The 16,324-nt window shown below is 38.1% G+C and overlaps 1 protein-coding gene across 1 annotated transcript in view; it reads right to left on the reverse strand.

The window, feature by feature from the left end:
- The window catches only part of Trim44 (tripartite motif containing 44), a 106,341-nt gene that overhangs the window by 62,095 nt on the left and 27,922 nt on the right, over positions 1 to 16,324 (reverse strand). The window contains exon 3 of the mRNA XM_031371156.1: positions 140 to 379. Within this exon, the coding sequence (XP_031227016.1) occupies positions 140 to 379 (240 nt within the window). The remainder of the gene's footprint in view (positions 1 to 139; positions 380 to 16,324) is intronic.

The raw sequence follows: 16,324 nt of genomic DNA on the forward strand, positions 1-16,324 counted from the left end.
CTCAGAAATCCACCTGCCTCTGCCTCCCAAGTGCTGGGATTAAAGGCGTGCGCCACCACCGCCTTGCTATAAACAGGCATTTTTAAAGGTAACGTTCATCATAGTTCTCCCGCTACAAATCACCAGCATTTTCATTTACCTCTGCCTTTGGCTCAGCTGATTCATTAGAGGTATCAAGTTGTTCCTTGGCCTGGGCCATCTGAGTCATCAACCTATCCATGTGTGATTGGATGTCTGCCAATATCTCAGTCACATGAGCCGTGGCCATTGCTTCTTGGATGTCCACTAAATGAAGGGCCTTCTGCTCCTCATCAGCAATCACTTTCTGAACTTTCTTAAATTCTTGCTGTATAAATACTTTCATCTGGTCTCGAGTTACCTGTAGAACAGACAAGAAGTGTAGATTAAACATAACGAAGAAATGAAAAGGTAGAGGTTTTTTTTTAATAGTGCTAGGCAGTTCTGTTCAAAATACAAACTAAGTTATGGTTGCTATCTCATTTTGAAGTCTTAGAAGTATGCATTCAACAATAATTCTCCAACACCTTTTATAAATTTCCTGGTAACCATCTTTATTGTACAGGAACTAATTCCTTATCCTCTTTTTCCCTTTGGGTTTTATTGATTTACCTGTTATATATAGCTACTTTAAAAATTATAATAGATGAATACATAAAATAAAAGCTGTAATTTCTAGCCAGATATGGTGTTTTATACCTATAATCCCAGCACGATAGAGAGTTAGACAGAGGAAAGCCAACAGTTCAAAGCCAGCATAAACTACTAGTGAGTTCCAGGATAGTTGGGCTATAAATGTCTCTTTTAAAACAAACAAACAAACAAACAAACAGGATGAGGAGGAGAGAGTCTGAACTAGGAATAGCTGTATATGCCTGTAACGTCAACACCCAGGAGGCAGAGCTAGGAGCATCAGGGGGTTTGAGTCAATGTTCCTCAATCCAATAAGACTGTTTTGAAAGGAAAACAGGAGAAACAACAAACTCATGCAAACAACCTACCAGCTCAGCAGGTAGTCTATTTTTCTATATGGTTCTCACAAACTTATTAGCTGGGAATGTTTCTATAAATGGATTACAATAAACATATTGTTCTGTTCTTGCTTTTCCACTTAAAAGATAGTGACTACTGACAGCATCTTCATTTTTTTGTATTACTTTTTACCACTTGTAGGATATAAAGATATATCCCATTTATTCCTCTTATAAGAGAAATGCACAATTTTTATATTTTTACTATTACAGACAACACAGAAATGAATATCTGAGGAATTACTCTTAATATTTACATGAGTGTCTTCAGAGACCTCTTAAGTCACTAAGCCATTTTATATATACTCTAAAGTTACTGTGTGATGCTGCTAAACTACTTTCTGCAAAGGATGTAGCAATTATACAACAATGTGTGAAAGGAAACATTTCTCTATAACTTTATCAATACTGGTTAATACCATAGTTTTACATTTTTCAACATAGTAAGCAAAAATGTTATTGTCTTATTTTACTACAACTATACACCAAAACCACATGCACACACCTGCAGCGAAGCTATATTAAAAGCCTACAAAAATAAGAACTTTTAAATACTCCAAATTTTGACAGTAACTATATATTGCAAGCATGTTATTTTAAAAACTGTATTTGTTTTTGTTTTGCTTTGCTTTTTTTGTGGTTCTGAGGATCAAACCAAGAGCCTTACATATGCAGGGTAAATGTTATACTACTGAGCTACAGGAAACAGGAGACAAGAGATGGTTTATTTGCTTAAGTGTTTGCTTTTAAGCTCAAGGGCCTAGATTGTTTACTTTAGCACTCACATAAAAAAATGGGTGCATTGGTATACATTGGCAACCCCAGTGCTGGGGCAGAACAGAGGTGGCACAGGGAAGACAGAAAGATCCTGGAGCTCCCTGACCAGTGAGTATAAGAGAAAGGATGAGCTCCAGGTTCAGTAAAAAATAGCATAGTAGCCCATCCATAATCATAAAGATTGGAAGGTGGAAACGGTAAAACTGTATCTGCAAGCTCTGAGTTCAATTGAGAGACCTTGCCCAATGGATAAAGGAAAGCAAGAAAAAGAATTCTCATGTCAACGTAGGGCCTCCATTTGCATGCAAACATGTGTCTATATATATGTAAACATGCATATATACAAGTTTGCACATTATATACAATACTCATGAAAAAATAAATTTAAAAAATAAAGAATAGTTAAAAGAGACATTGCATATCAACCTTTAGTATCTGCACAACTGGACATACATACACATGTAAGACACACACACACATACACACACACACACACACACACATACACACTGAACAATGAAGAAGTAGAACTACAGATAACAGGAAAAAGGTAGTTATCAACTTAAGTGAACTTCTTTTATAGAGAGGAAACAGACACTTATAGGAGAGGAAGAGAGTCCAATCTTTTTGGTCTCAGCCTGGTACTTTTTTCATAGAAGTCTAGCAGGGGGAGAAATAAAACTGGGGAAAAAATTAAGAAAGGAAACTGAGGAATAAAAAGCCTCAAAGTAGGTGAGGCCATTTTTAATTAGCTCATTAGAAAGTGAATAAAGAATGTTGAACATTTCTTTAGGTGCTTCTCAGCCATTTGCTATTTCTCAGTTGAGAATTCTTTGTTTAGCTTTGTACTCCACTTTTTAATAGGGTTATTTGGGTCTCTGGAATCTAACTTCTTGAGTTCTTTGTATATATTGGATATTAGCCCTCTATCGGATGTAGGATTAGTAAAAATCTTTTCCCAATCTGTTGGTTTCTTTTTTGTCCTATTGACAGTGTCCTTTGATTTACAGAAGCTTTGTAAAAACTCAAGAAGAAGGAAGACCAAAATACTACATGGAAGGAGTAACAGAGACAAAGTGTGGAACAGAGACTGAAGGAAGGACAATTCAGAGACTGCTCCATGTTGGGATCCATCCCATATACAGTCACCAAATCCAGACACTATTGTGGATACCAACAAGTGCTGGCTGACAGGAGCCAGATACAGCTGTCTCCTGAGAGGCTCTGCCAGTGCCCGACAAACACAGAAGTGGATGCTCATAGCCATCCATTGGACTGAGCACAGGGTCCCCAAAGAAGGAGCTAGAGAATGGATCCAAGGAGCTAAAGAAGTTTGCAGCCCTATAGGAGGAACAACAATATGAACTAATCTGTACCCCCAGAGCTCCCAGGGGACTAAACCACCAACCAAAAAATACACATAGTGGGACTCATGGCTCCAGCTGCATATGTAGCAGAGGATGGCCTAGTCAGTCATCAGTGCGAGGAGAGGCCCTTGGTCCTGTGAAGGTTCTATGCCCCAGTGTAGGGGAATGCCAGGGCCAGGAAGTGGGAGAGGGTGATGAGTTGGTGAGCAGGGGGGTGGGGGGAATAGGGTTTTTTTTTCAGAGGGGAAACCAGAAAAGGGGAGAACATCTGAAATGTAAATAAAATATCTAATAAAAAACTGGTAAAAAAAAAAAGTTATAAAAATCAAATAGAAAAATTTCCAAAAAAAAAAAAAAAAAAAAAAAAAAAAAAAAAAAAAAAAAAAAAAAAAAGAAAGTGAATAAAGATTGGTGAGTTCTTAAGCAGCCTTTATAACAATTCCATAAGGATGCCAAAGCAAAAGAATGCCTTTATGCCAAGTAGCCAGGGACATACCAACTGGTTAAGTGATATAAGGCCTCCAGAATTCAAAATGTCTCTATAGGTAGGTGCTCTCCCTGGTGCTGGAGAAAAGAGGAAGGGAAATGTTAAATGATATTAATGTAGTAATGAATTTGCCAGACTGAGAACTAGGATTTGTGGTTATATGATTCTTTTATATTTCTATTTTCATGTATGTTAGTGCTGCTATAATGAGCATTATCTGTACATTTCTACTGTTAAAATAAACTGTTAAATGACCTTGGCATATCTCTCAAAAACCAAATCTATGAAGTTTCACTAAGGGATGCCCAGTACTCTCTCTAAATATTTTTTAACTCCAAGTGACTGAAAATGGCAATTTTGACATAAATGGACTGCAATCTATTTGACTAGATCTCACACATGCGGTTCAAAGTTAGGAAGCTGGCAGGAAAACAGGATCAGAGGAAAGGACAATTAATCCTAAGCTTTAATAATTAAATTCTTCATTTCCTATTGCTTTAAATACTTTTTCAATAAGACATTTCATCTTATATAAAGGAAGTAAAAAATAAGAGTAGAGAGCAGAATAGTCTACCAAGCCTTTATACTGTCCTCCTACTTCTGTTTATATCAATTAACAGATGGGGATTCTTTAACCTAGTTCAAGGTTCTGAAAAATAGCTTCTGAGTCATGGCCTTTACTTTAACTCCAGAACCTACAGAATAGCCTCCCTGGGAGAGGGCATGTGGAAGAAAGAGTGTTTAGGACCTCCTGCTTTCTAAACCTCCTTCCAGTTCTATTTCACCTTGTCATTGAAACTATCCAGCTAAAACCACAGTTCTCAAAAAGCAATAAACCCTTCATGCTGGTTCCTATTACCTGGAAACCTTGGGTATTATTTCTGCATGTATTTCTTGGTACTTTTTTCAGCCTGTCCTAAAGTTCTCCAGAAATGTCAGTAATAGTCTCACTATGTGATGTCAATAAAAAAGGAAAATTCTACAAAGTCAGAGAAGAAAGATCAATATACAGAATGGTGGAAATGGAATCAGGAAGCTTCTTTCTAGATAGTATCTACTAAACAATCAAGACTTACTCCAAAGAAAATCTTAGTGTGGAATCTCAGAAGCTAATTAAACCAAGATGTAACTACTTAATTAAGAGAAAACTATGCCTCCTTCCTTTGAGGTATGTACTTATTAGGACACTGAGCGTCTCCAGGAAAATGTCACTTGGGAAAAACTTGGTCCTTTAACACAAAGGAAACTGTAAAAGGAGCATCATCTCTTTGGTTGTCTGGTTTCTAATTTGCCAAAACCCTTAGTGCTTACTTTACCAACATAATCTTCTATCTGGTTACAACTGCATTAGGATGCAATGTTAACACTTAAACACAGCATTGTCTATAATTTGGAAACATTGGTGGTTAATTTGTATATGGTCAGAACACAACAGTGAATATCTACAGGCAACCTTGTTTTATAGGTTAATAAGAGAAGCTCTGGGGAAGAACAGTCATAATGTCAAGTTTAGTCCAGTACCATATGTTTTCTGCTAAAATGTCTGTCTCTATTGATCACTTTTGGACTGCTCAGGTCCTTCTAGATTATTAATTTATTCAAGGCAGGCCTCTCTACGTAGAACTGGCTGTTCTGGATCTCAAAGAAATCTGCCTGCTTCTACCTCCTGAGTGCTGGGATTAAAGGCATATGCCACCACACCTAGCAATGGAGTTCATTTTTACCGAGTTATTTCCATATTTACTAGGATAGTTCTCTTTAGGTCCCTACCAGAATAAAGATTTTACATCTTAAAGAGTTAAATCTTATCCCATGATGTATTATGTATGTCCTTGAATTTAGCTAGACTAAACCCAAGAGGTATGTACACTGACACACTGACACTTCACACATACATAATTGAACACATAAAATCTTGAATTAAGAAGCTTGTATTTAAAACAATATTCACTCAAAGTATCTGACATGAACTAGAAGCTATTAACTCCTTGCTAGCTGAACTACAGAAGAGTAAGGTTTTATTTCCTTTTACTAATTAGAGGTAGCTTAAAAAGAACAAGAAGAATGATAGCTAGAAAGCATCATGGCTTAATAAAGATGTATTATAGAGAAAGCAGGCAAGCCTCTTTTAATGTCAAGATCACACAAGTCTATGTTTCATACATGACTGAAAAAGCTAGTTTATGAATTAAACAGAGCATATCTCAGGCTCAGAAAATTACCAAGCAGTTTAGAAACACAGCAAATATGAATTCTGAACTACATAGCATCATCAACATTCTTAGTAAAGCCATTCCCATAACCTAGTTAAACTTGACTTTCTTCAGTTTTACACTGGAGTGTTAAGAATGTTGAGAAGACATTAAGTACAGTGATGGTTCAAGTCTTCCTGTTCGGATACAGTCCAGTAGTAGAGTGCTTGTCTCTAATATGCAGTATTCTTGACTTTCATCCCCAGTAGTATAAACAAACACCCAATCTTCTTTAAACCAGCATTCTCATCTTCCTTGCATGTCTTCAGAGATAAGCAGCCATGTGTCAGTCAGGTTTTCCCTTCCCTTAATGATCCCAGTTATGTTAACAAGCTCTAGAAGATAACCACTTCTTCAAAGACAATGCAATGAGGTTTATTGTAAACAAGGGTGTACAAGACCTGAAAGTAGATGTCCTCCTGAGTATGTTGGGACAATGCGCATTCCCCATTCATGAACAAAGAGTAAGTGATTGCACTTCAAGCCACTTGTTGAATCAGGCAGTTAGATATTTATCAAAATATTTTTTAGAACCTAAAGCCTGTTCTTGAGCACACCAGATGACTAAAACTCATAATGATCCTCCAAATTAAGAGGCCAGTATGTGCTAAGTAGACATGGCATCATGGACAACAACAAATATTAATATCCATCATGTTCAGGGACTATTCTAGATACTATCCTATGTTTGTTTCTTACTTAGTTCTCAGATAGACAATGAGGGCTTCATGTTAAATTCAAGTACACCAAAACTGCAATGATTACACACACCATTCATCCAGTATTATGTAGCAGGTAACAACAGTAAAGGAAAGATCCAGTTCTAGTCATCCTGTTCTCAAAAAAGTGTTCTAACAACCACTCCATGCAACATCCTGCCTAGAAAACACACAGGATGGAAGATCAGAGATGCTGAATGCTAAGTCAACCTTGCCTTTCACAACTGAACAGCTAGGTGACTTTGATTGTCACTAAACCTTTAGAGACTCATTTTTTATTAAAAAAAATGAAGCCCAAATTTAGTTTTCTTCTGAAATGATATAACTGTATAAACTGAAACAATAATTCACCAATCCAGATTTGTCTCTGAACACATTTGATACCCAAATAAGAAGCTTCCTTCTTCAGGGGAATGGAGTCCAAATCAGCAGTTGTGATGACATGGCATAAATAAGAAGTATAGAAAAACACACAAGAACCTTTTCCTATACTAATGCTGCCTCATCAGCACCACCCATCTCTCCTAGCTTTAATCAAGCTTTATCAAGACATGTAACACACGCAGCCCTTTCTTCTCCACCATTAAGGCATATATTAGTCACCAATTCCATATCGGTTCCCACTGAAATGTCTATAGAATTGGAGCTATGTCCTTAGTCTGAATTCTTTCACAGTTGTGACACTTCTCTAGCTCCCTCATTACCAACTTCATCTTGGCAAAGCTACACATTATTCACACTTCACTATGATTGAGAGTTTTCAACCCTGCACCACTGACACTCGGAGGTAGTAATTCCTTGCTGTGGGGAGATGCTAAGGCATTGTATGATGGCCAACAGTATCCTCCTTACCTCCGCTGTGACAATCAAAAGTGTCTCTGGACATTGCTGGAAGCAATGAGAAACACTAGACTCTGCTTTAGCAATTTCATCCCATCTTTGGAATGCAATTATCACAACCTTGGAGAAGGCCCTTTATACCTGGATTTTCTCTCCAGGCAACCCATCTTAGTGTTCCTCTTGACACATTACCCTCTCCATCCGTGTACTTTTCTAGTACTTAAAGTCTCACACTTCAAGTTGAATCACCACTAACTCCTACTTACCATCTCTACGTTGTTTCCCCATTCCCCACCCCAGTATTTCTTGTGTTAAGGACTATCAGAAGCTCTTTGTGTACATTTCTTCAGTTAGCTATCACAGTAGGTACCTCACTGTGAGGAAGCTATCATTATATTCAGTTTACAGATGAAGAAACTGAGGTAAGAAGTAAATCTAATTCTGCCCCAAGTAAATGGCTGACTGGAGTTAAATTTGCATAGTCTAAGTACATAATTTGCTTTCTATCTATCTTGTTTTTCCATAAAACACTGATGTGCCCTTCCACCTTCATTCACAGCAAGGGCATTTAGGCAGGCATCCAAGATACCAGTTCCTGTCAGTTTTATTTTCCTCTCCTCCCTCCTAATCTCTGGATTTTACATACAGTGGTAGGCAATGGTTCTGAATGAAGCTGCACTACCCTTACTTTCTACAGTATAGCTGGAGGTTTCTCCTATCTATGAAAACCCCCTTCTCTCCTAGTATTCTCTCCACTGCTCTTCAACAGACACCCAGATCCACACTTCAGCTCTCCAGTTCAGCCCTCCCTGTCCATTCTATTATAGCCCTTTAACCTAGTCCCATCCCTCCCCACCACCAATTCTAAAAGTTCTAAGTCACAGGGCACTTGATGTGAGCCTATGTTTAGAATCCTACTCTACTTTCAACCACGTCTTAAATACTCTTCTCATTTCTCCTTGGCCCGAATTCTTAGCTTTCTGACCTTGACTTCAAATGTCACCTTTCAATCTTCGTAACTATATATAATCCCCAATCTCACCACATTGGAAGCTCTGATAGTTTTTCACCTGGTTTATACCTCTAACTTTTCAAATCACATTCTCACGGACAACAATCCAAAAATTCAATCAGAAATATTCCATCCTTCTTCTAGTGTTTATTTCTTCTCTAAACTGTGAATTTTGGTTTTTGAGCCCTGAATTTTAGAGCTTCCTACATATGGCACTATGCTTCTTCCTCTCTTTCCCCCAGAGTTCTCCTTCCTCAACATAAACATACATGCCCTGTGTATTCTTATCAGAGGCCAATGTGTATTGGAGGTTTGGGTACTTGAAAAGGCCTGATAAGCACATGAGTGAATCTGCTGATGAAACTGAGACGTGAAGAGCACTGTCCACCCCAGGCAGCTGAGAGACAGTCACTGCCAAAGCAGCCTTTAGTGAGAGACATGAACATCTAACCACTATGGATGCAGCATTTCTGCCAAGCATCATTTCCTTCTGGGACTGCTTGTCCTGTTGTCAGCTGCTGTGACTTTATTATCTTGACAATTTGATGTGTAACCTAGTGACATGCACTGAAATGGATGCAACACCAAACAGTTCACAGGGGATGCTGTGCTTGCATTGACTTGACACTGACAGTTGCTCTTAAAATGCTTCTCTCTTTGCCTGACCCCAGAATAGTAACAGAGGCCACAATCACAAACCTTTGAGCATCACTTCTGAGGGTGACCTGCACTATGGGAATATAAAAGTAGACAGTCTCGAGGGATATTCAGGACCTATAAAAACTAAGAAGAGTGCTTCTAGTCTCTCTTGTTTTCCTGTTTCCTCTCCACTTAACACAGCATAAACTAGAGAGACAGCTACTGGTAATGAAGTGGGAGGTAGAAAATGACACTACGAGTTTGTGGGCACAGACTTTATACTATTTTTGAGTGTGTTACATTTGCATAAAGAAAGAAGGCCTATTCTATTTGCTGAATACAGATCTTAACCTAGGTCTGTAAGACAAACCTAGAAAGACAAACACCACATGTTCTCTCTCATATGTGGATCTTAGCTTGAATTTTTTTTTTTTTTGGTTTTTTGAGACAAGGTTTCTCTGTATAGCCCTGGCTATCCTGGAACTCTGTAGACCAGGCTGGCCTCGAACTCAGAACTCTGCCTGCCTCTGCCTCCCAAGTGCTGGATTAAAGGTGTGTGCCACCACTGCCAGGCCTCTTAGCTTGAATTTTTAGTTATGTGTATATAATTTATGAATATCTATGGATTTCAGGAAACTAAAAGGATACCAGGAGGACAGAGGGGGGAGTAAAGATATCTTTATGGGTGAGGAGAGAGGAGAGCACGTAGATGAGAGTAGGTGGAGAAATACTGGAAATTAAAGCTTTACACAGGGTTGAAGGTAGGGAAACAGGGGATAGGATGGAGTGGTGATCTGATTTGATTAACCCAAACTAAGAATGCATGAAAAACATTATGGAAACTCATTACTCTGTAAGCTAATTTAAAAGATATAATTAAAGAACAGAGAGAGACTTGCCTTTCAACCTCCATTCTAGTTATCTTTTAATCCAAACACTTTCCCTTCAAAACCAGTTACTTGTATATCAGGGAAACTCTGACCAAAATAACTGCATACCACCAGGAACATCCAGAAAGACATTGGTAGGTAACTTTCCTTTTCCAGGTCTTTGTTCCTGCAAGGACTCACAATGGTAGAGCCCATGCTGCCTGATATACTAGAAAAGGGGTTTTCTGGATTGGCTCTGCTAAGCCACTTTTTGAAGCTCAAGCAAATGAAAGTTTATTTGTAAAGCAGGGTAGCAGTGTTCTCATAGATATTTTTATGAATTTAGCATAAAACACCACATGGAAAGCGCTCTGTGTTACTCCAGGCATACAGGCCAATGAGGAATCTGGCCAATGAGGAATCTGCTGCTGGAAGATAACAGTATCTCAACAGTTACTGTGGGCTTCTGTGATACTCACAGAGCTCTCATAAGCTGTTCCTAGCAAGACTTCACACTGGGGAACTGAAAATATAGTTTCTTGAGAGAACACAGGAAAAACATGCTTAGAAGTGGGCATTGCAACATTTTGCCTCAGGAGTTCCACATTGTTAAAAAGCAATGGCAACCTTCTCTAGTTTGACAAGCTATCACTGAGCTTCATCCCAGATAGTCTAGACCACAAGAGCAGCAAAGCAGAATATGTAGGAAGGATAGGTCACATTCTGCTCTGTGACACCTACACAGAGTCTGTGGACACAGTAGTCTCTTCAGCCTTGTAACTTGACTCTTATCCTATGTTCTTTCTGTGCAGATGTAAACCCTATTCCTTTCATATGAGAAATGCATACCCTGTTTTGTGTAAGACAGCCTCAAGAGCAAACTACCACCATCTTCAGTTGAGCTGGACCTGCTCATCAGAGCTGGACTTGCTGTCTGTTGGTATTCTCTTGAAAGGAGGCAGTGGGAAGGATCATGCAACCCATGCCTCTGTATCCAGCCAGCCCTCCTATGTCATTCTGTCCTAAGTACATAGGGTCTTTGGGTCTCTGGGAAGGACTAGAGTATAAAGGTTGGGAATGAGGTGGGGAAGAGGTTCCATCTATGCAGCTATAAGGAAGCTACCATCCTTCCTGGATGCTACTGTAAGGTCACCTATAAGGTCACTCTATTGGTATTTATCCCTAGTGTACTTGTATAGGTAAAATATGCTCCTGGTCCATAATCCCTCACCCACTGCTCTGTAAGTAAGTCTAAAAAACTAATTGGTTCACCTGGGTGAACCTTGGTAGAATTAAAACTTAGTTTGTCTTTGGACCTGAAGAGGAGGGGTAGATACTCTTTATGTCTCTGTTCAAGGGAAGGAATTTTAACAACACCTATATATCCAAATATAAAGAACCACAGTGCTCATTAACTAAAATGCTTTTCAGGTCCCCAAATGCTGTAAGAGCAAATGTTCATTCATTATTTTATATCCTCAAAACTCTCCAATTTGAGGCCTATTGTTATAATTCAGTGATATGGTGCTAGCCTAGCATATACAAAGTCCCCAGTTCACGCTCTGGCATCACAAAATAAAAATTTTCATCTTCAAAATATTAATTACAACACAATATTCTATTCTATCTAAATATTTAATTTTATTCTAAAGATAAAACTCAAGGCTCTAGAATATTAAATGACAGATAATAGGTGCTGTGCCAAGTGTACCAGACCTTCTAACACTTTTACCATACATGGAAAGAAAAGCTTGTCATACTTGATACAAATATTTCAGCTTCAAAGTCTGAATAAACTCTGTATTGGTATTTATCCCTAGTGTACTTGTATAGGTAAAATGTCAGTACTGTCCTATACTACATAAAAATTATAGAAAGAGGTCCAGTGTGGTGTGCATATCTTTAACCCCAGCACTCAGGGAGCAGATGGGCCTCTTTGAGTTTGAGGCCAGCATGGTCTACAAAGCAAGTCCAGAACAGCCAGTGCTACACAGAGAAACCCTATCTTGATAAACAAAACAAGAAAACAAAACAAAAAGATCACAGAAAGAAAATTCATCAGCATCATACGCTCTATGACTTCTATAAGGTACTTTATTTCCTCAATTTTTGTTTATTTTAGCCTTTTATCTAGATGCAGAGATAATTAAAGAGGCATTATTCTCAAATTTTATACCTATATAGCCTTAAAAGTATACATATAGACTACAGTAGACTGAGAGTTGCACTTTGAAGACTTAGTTTTAAGTTATCAAAGAAAGCATCTTTTCGTTGAGTATACTATAATTTTATTTCTTGAAAGGTTTAACATACCAGGAAAAGGGGAGGAAGAGTAGGGGATGCAGGCTCTTAAATAAAAGTCTAGCTGATTTTATCACCACTGTCATCATAGAGTTTTCTATCTAGGTTCCCAGGCTTCTAAATTAAATGTCAAATACAATCCTGCACTGCAAACATGAAGCGTGACTGCTATGGAGGAATTGGACAGCTCAGCTCCCCTCTCCCTATTAGCCATGTAATCAGCCCCTGCAAGCATTCATCAGAGTAGATTATCAAGTCTTCTGTCAGTATAGAAAGGAGCAAGGGCAGACATCAAAGTGAATTAATTTTATTAAGCTATTTAATGCTCAGTCCCTTCATTTTCTAACAATATTCCAGCTCACCTAATGACTCAAAAATCATTGCCACCTTACTTTTAAATTGCCTATAGCCAATGTATGCAGAGGTTCATTATGATTTGAGGGCCCCAATAAAAAAAAGAGTATAGTCAAAGGCTAAAGATTCAGGGCAAATAAGAGTAGAGAGAGAATGAAGAATCTTCATAGAATTTACTTTAAAGTGGGGCTACAAATGGTATGATTCTTAAATGAACCATAACTGCTCTTTCTTTTAATTTGGCACCAGGCAATTCTGCTAACTAGAGAGTTTAGTCTAGAACAGCACAACAGATGTTATGCAGTAGATTCTTGTTTCTATCAGGAATACCTACACACAGCTGCACATACCCATGATGGATATTTCTGTGTTGGCTTGCATGAGCAGAAAGCTACAGCCAAACCAGGCCCACAGTGAGCCTTGCCAGTCACTCCAAGAGATCCCAACTGAGAGAATCTATTTGCATATCATTATCACTCAAAGAGATAGGGATGGTCCTATCAGAAGAGTTAATTGATCCAATATAGAATCTAGCTATTTATTTTCAGAAAGGATTGGAAGGGTCTCCTCGATTTTATAGGGACATAGCTGTCCCCAAGTCCACTTGTCCCCCTTTTGAAGAAGTTTCTCAAAACTAGAAGAAAGCCATCATTAATAAGATATCATATTAAGCACTTTATCTCATATCACCTTCCATACAATCTATGAAGTATATTCTATTACCTACTCCCCTTTTTACAGACAAAAACCGAAAAATCAAAAGTTGAGCAAGCACAGGATTTGCCCAAGCTTTACTCTTGAGATAGGAGCTGAATCCAGAAGCCTGAGCTCTAAATAACTGTTGTATATATATTGCTTCTATGTGTTATAGGTGAACCTCGAGTTCCTGACCCTCATTCACTATCTAAAGAAGAAAAAGAAAGACACTGCTCATGGCTAACATTTCAAGTGAAGAACTTTATTGAGGTATAATCCACAGGTCTTATAATTCATTCATTAAAGTGTTCTGGACATGGGGGCATATACCTTTAATCAGAGCACTCAAGAGGCAGAGGCATAAGGATCTCTGTGAGTTGGGAGCCAGCCTGGTCTACATAGTGAGTTCCAGGACAGGCAGGGCTTTGTAAAAAGACCCTGTCTCCAAATGTTTAAAAAAGACAAAGTGTACTGTCAGCTCCTTTTTATTCAGGTTATTAGCAGCACCTAGGGCCATGGAACTAGCACTACCGCCCATCTCAGCCTTTTCATCATCCCTCAAAGACACACCATGCTTTTAAAATGGCATCAAAGATCCTCTCCTTGGCCCTTGAAAACATCAAGTCTACAAGTCTACTTTTTATTTCTACAAATTTGCCAAGCTCAGCTTTTATGTAAGTAGAATCATGCAATATCTGGTCCTCTGTGAATAACTTATGTAAGGGATATGATACTCCAAAATATAACTGTTGGAGAATGGGACAGGTTACCCCAAAATATAATTCATTTTTAGATTATTTTGAGTTGACTTTGTTGTTACTGTTATTTTTTCATATAGATAATATCTAACTATGTAGCTCAAGCTGATTGTGAATTCACAGCAATCCTCCTAACTCAGTCTCTCGACTACTAAATGACAAGTACACTTTACCATTCCCAGCACTGACCTGCAATTATTTAACACAAAAAAACCCTCTCATGAGAGAAATTTACAAAGAAAATCTGTCTAAGGGTTTCTCCCTCTCTGTACAGAAACTAAAGGTGCCTCTAAATCACCAAAGCATATGTACCACATACAGCCTCTTACTCTTTGTTTACCAATCTGTTTTGGCCATCTCCCAGAACTGGCTCATTTCAATGGTATTCACACCTCAATTCAAGCCTATTCACTGGGTTATACTAGCAAATAAATTTATATTCTCTTTTCTCCTGCTGATCTCTTTCTGTTAAAAGTTTCTTAATTAAGAACTCTGACTAAGAGCTGGAAAGATGGCTCAGCATTTAAAAGTACTGACTGCTCTTCTAGAGATCCTAAGTTCAATTCCCATCAACCACATGGTGGCTCACAACCACCTGTAATGGGATCTGATGTCCTCTTTTGGTGTGTCTGAAGACAGCAACAGTGTACTTATATACATTGAAAGAAAGAGAGAAAGAAAGAAAGAAAGAGAGGAAGAGAGAAAGGAAGAAAGATGGATGGATTCTGACTAATAGAGAAAAAAGTTATTCTTCCACTAGATGATATTTCCAAGGGTACTTGATAGTATGTCCTGTATTGCCACTTTATTTTTCATTGCTAAATAGTATCTTCCTGTAGATGTACCACACTTTATCCTTTTATCCGTGAAGGACAAAGAGGCTGTTTCTACTTCCTGGACAGAATGACTAATGCTGGTGTGAAGATAAGTGTGTATATTTTTATGTTCACCTGCCTTCATCTCTCTTAAATATTTTTGAGTACTCAACAATAGAACTGCTGGATAATATAATAACTCAATGATCAGAGCCCTTAAAGGGACTGAGACTACTGATCAATGTGGCTACACCATTATTCATCCCAGTCATAAATGCATGAGGGTCGTGATCTCTTTATACTCACACACTAAGGATAACTGCAGAGCTGGGGCTCTGAGAGTTGTCAGCCTTCTCTGTCTGTTATACTTGGGGGTAAGTCTTTAACTTCTTGGATCTCTTTCTTCATCTATGAAGTGGTAAGAGGACTGGAGCAGGTGGTCATCTTTACAAGTGAGTACTAGTCAGCCACCATATATATAGCATATGAACCAGTAAGGACACTGATGCAATGAAGTAGGTGGTGTATGACTAAGAGCCCAACTCCGCATTATATTTTTATTGTTCCTGGATAACTGTACAACCATCATATTTACCAAGATACAAAGAAAACAAAACAACAAAAACAAACAAAAATGCTGCACAGAATCTTTTCATGCTATGAAAAAGTCTAAGGGTCCTACTAAGCAAAATTTCTATTTGGCAATAAAGGCAACTGGCTTTCATGATTCTAGTACCCCCAAACTAGGGTTCAAGGATCAAAGTGTATTCAAATGATATAAATGTATACATTTATAAAGGCTATTAAGTATAAAGTTAGGCCGGGCGGTGGTGGCGCACGCCTTTAATCCTAGCACTTGGGAGGCAGAGGTAGGCGGATTTCTGAGTTCGAGGCCAGCCTGGTCTACAAAGTGAGTTCCAGGACAGCCAGGGCTACTCAGAGAAACCCTGTCTCGAAAAACCAAAAAAAAAAAAAAAAAAAAAAAAAAAAAAAAAAAAAAAAAAAAAAAAAAAAAAAAAAAAAAAAAAGTATAAAGTTAGAAAACAAAATTACATACATAGTATATGCTTATACACACACACAGAGGGAGGGAGAGCCTGAAAGGCAAAGCATAGAAGCCCGGTAGCATCCCATATTTTAACATCTCTCATTTAATGTCACTTACTCCTATCTTGTAATGGTCTATGCAGATCTCGGAACTACCACTTAATCATGTGAAGTAGCTGAGATACAAGAACTAGCACTAACAAAACCCCCAAATATTATAAACGACTATGGACAATTAAATAATAAGTGATTTTTCTTTTTTCCTTCCTTCCTTTCTTTTTCATACTTTTTAGTATTTTTCAAAATGTTTACAGAACTCACATTATTTTTCCAATAGAGGGC

The sequence above is a fragment of the Mastomys coucha genome, unplaced genomic scaffold, assembly GCF_008632895.1.
Source record: "Mastomys coucha isolate ucsf_1 unplaced genomic scaffold, UCSF_Mcou_1 pScaffold15, whole genome shotgun sequence".
NCBI classification, from domain to species: Eukaryota; Metazoa; Chordata; class Mammalia; order Rodentia; family Muridae; genus Mastomys; species Mastomys coucha.